At 34.6% G+C, this 2,869-nt stretch overlaps 1 protein-coding gene across 1 annotated transcript; it reads left to right on the forward strand.

The window, feature by feature from the left end:
• The first annotated feature begins 1,388 nt into the window (after positions 1–1,388).
• Positions 1,389–2,640, forward strand: LOC110902609 (glutathione S-transferase T1). Its single transcript, XM_022149135.2, has 7 exons — positions 1,389–1,453; positions 1,560–1,630; positions 1,703–1,763; positions 1,858–1,910; positions 2,015–2,095; positions 2,198–2,400; positions 2,470–2,640. The coding sequence occupies exons 1-7, from the start codon at positions 1,389–1,391 to the stop codon at positions 2,638–2,640; spliced, it is 705 nt and encodes a 234-aa protein (XP_022004827.1).
• The last annotated feature ends 229 nt before the right edge of the window (positions 2,641–2,869 follow it).

The raw sequence follows: 2,869 nt of genomic DNA on the forward strand, positions 1-2,869 counted from the left end.
ACAAAATTGTCAATCCGATCAAGAGTGCGGAATCCTCTTGATCAGAATATAGCAGAAAACGTGTAGGAACAGCAAATCACTTTCAAACCGGGTTTCTGTTGATTATCAATCACAAAGAATTACAATCAATCTAAACCCTAACAACCAAATTCGTCCAAACCCTAAGCACTCTCACGAATTCTCTCTAAAATCTGTTTTGGCTAAGTAACCTAAACCCTAAAGCATAACCCTGTTTATATAACACAAGGTTTGCTACTTGGGCTAGGGTTTCCTACATGGGCAAAGCCCAATTCGTCTCCCATGACCCAATGTGGGTTTTGTTTAGCCCAAACCCTATTATTTAACTATTACAAAGCTAAACCCGCTAACCGTTTATTGTTTAACTAATTACAAGATATCCAAAGACCAAATCTAAGCTGTTGTCACAAATATGCACCAACATCAACTCTTATAAAAACCTCAAAACAAATAATGATTGGTATAAATATGTAGCTTACCTTAGCACCTTAACCTTAACTTTATTATAGTGGTCATAGTACATTTAAAAAAACTGAATATAATTGTGTGTATAGCATTGCGAGCCCCAAATCATAAAAGTTTGGTTCCGTTGAGCAAATGTATTCTAGTACAAAGAGACAAAATTGGATTTTCAGGTAGGATTTAATGACTACCGTTGAGCAAATGTATTCTAGTACAAAGAGACAAAATTGGATTTTAAGGTAGGATTTAATGACTAATTTTAGTTGTTATTATATATTTGATTGTATGAATGTATGGTAAATAAATTAAATTGTATGAATTTATGTTAAAAAAATCGGGATGCCGTTGAATTTTCTTCTAGTTCCACCACTGGCGGTATACCACACCCTCTGGCCTTACTAGAAGATATTATACGTGTATAAACATGGGCCATATTAAAAGATTTGATAATCAATGCGTTCATGTTAAAAATTGGGTTATTGTATTTTATCATTCTCAACTATTGGGTATTGGCCGCTGCAACTCCCAACTGTACTCCTACCACTCCCAACTTAACACTTTGTGTGTTGTGTCACTTTGCAGGAAAACATTTCTTGGTGTTTGACTTATGTTCTTTGTGATATTAGGCTAACACTTTGTGAATTAATAATGAATACAGATGAATCTGCTCCTAAAATACAAAATGGGAGTCAAAAACTACTTAACCGGAGTGACACAATACACGAAGTGTTAAGTTAGGAGTCGCAGCGGCCAATACCCAATAGTTGGGGTGATAGAATCCAATAACTCTTAAAAAATACCATGTGATTACGTACGTATCTCGACATATATATAAACAAACCAGATGTTCTTCGTCTCCACACTAAAAACTCCAAGACTTGAAGTTTGATCAAATTCCTGAAAGAAAGATGACGCTGAAAGTATACTGTAATCGAATGTCCCAACCGTCTCGTGCAATTCTCATCTTCTGCAAGTAATTAAATTATTATCATCCATATGTTCTTTCTATCTATTATTGATCGATGTATTTTTTTGGAAACAATGTTGAATCTTTTCTAATGTGAGTGTGTTATATAAAGGATGAATGGGATAGATTTTGAAGAAATCACCATTATCTTGAAGGGCGAGCAACACACCCCTGAATACAAAGGTTTGTTAATCCCTGAATATAAAGGTTTATTAACAACAAATAAGTATGTTTTAACATTCTTGTTTTATGCAGCGATAAATCCCATGTGTCAAGTTCCAACAATAGTTGACGGAGATTTTACATTGTTTGAGAGGTTCTTGCTTCTTCTGTATCTTTTATGGTTCGGGGTTTAAGGTTTATGTTACTTTCCATTATGTAATAAGTAAAATCATTGTGTGTTTTTGCAGTCACGCGATTCTTATCTACTTATCTAGTAAGTACCCAGGAGTGGCTAGTCGCTGTTGAGTCATTTTCCTTCTCCATCCACATGTTTATGCAAGTTCTAAACTATAAATTAAAACTGTTATTTTTGTAATTTCGACATTTAACTTTTATATCTTTATAGGTATCCGAGTGATCTTGTTGAAAGAGCCAAGGTCCACTCCGTTTTAGACTGGCATCATGCCAATTTACGCCATGGGTCAGGTAATATAATCATATATATAAATCTAAAATTTCCGACATTTAGTATATTTTTACTAAATGGTGTCATGATATGCTTGATTGGTTTTATGCTTCGGATTTTAGTTGGAGCTATTGTAAACAATGTCATCTTACCGCAAAATGGCCTCCCATCAAACCCTCAAGCGGCCGAAGAAGATGAGAAGACACTTGAGAAAGCGTTGACTATATTAGAAACCTTTTGGCTAAAAGATGGACCGTTTTTGGTTGGAAGATCTCAACCATCAATTGCTGATCTCTACTTAGTATCTGAAGTCATGGAACTTGAGGTAATGAGTTTCTTTTCCCATGTTTTTGGTTAAATCTGCATCAAAACACTTAATTTCACGAGTTTTCAGCTTCTGAGCGAGGAGCTTCATGATCGGATCTTAAGTCCTTACAAGAAAGTTCTTCAATGGGTTGAAGATACAAAGAGTGCAACCGCACCTCATTTTGAAGAAATTCACGGGGTTTTGTTTAAAACGCGAAAAGAATTTCGCATGACAGCAAAATCTGGGAAAACCGAGTGAAGTCCATGTTGGTTGTTGGTATCTTGATCATTGAGTCTATGAATATTCATCCAATAAATTTTTAAATTTCGGGTTGTGCTGGACAATTGTGTGAAGGTTAATTTTAATTTGTCATTTGTTGTTTGGTGTTTTTTTTATGTTTGGATTAAATAATTAAACAAGTTATAATTTAATGTTTGTACTTTTTGCTTGTGTTTGAAGGTTATTGTTGTGTACTTTGATGTTCCCA

This window comes from Helianthus annuus, chromosome 13 (genome assembly GCF_002127325.2).
Source record: "Helianthus annuus cultivar XRQ/B chromosome 13, HanXRQr2.0-SUNRISE, whole genome shotgun sequence".
Classification (NCBI taxonomy): Eukaryota; Viridiplantae; Streptophyta; class Magnoliopsida; order Asterales; family Asteraceae; genus Helianthus; species Helianthus annuus.

Excerpts from the sequence above, each read along its gene's own strand:
- LOC110902609 (XM_022149135.2), top strand. The coding sequence starts at position 1,389 with ATGACGCTGAAAGTATACTGTAATCGAATGTCCCAACCGTCTCGTGCA. Across the intron at positions 1,631-1,702 it reads ACACACCCCTGAATACAAAG|CGATAAATCCCATGTGTCAA; the intron begins GTTTGTTAATCC and ends TGTTTTATGCAG. Across the intron at positions 2,096-2,197 it reads CAATTTACGCCATGGGTCAG|TTGGAGCTATTGTAAACAAT; the intron begins GTAATATAATCA and ends TTCGGATTTTAG.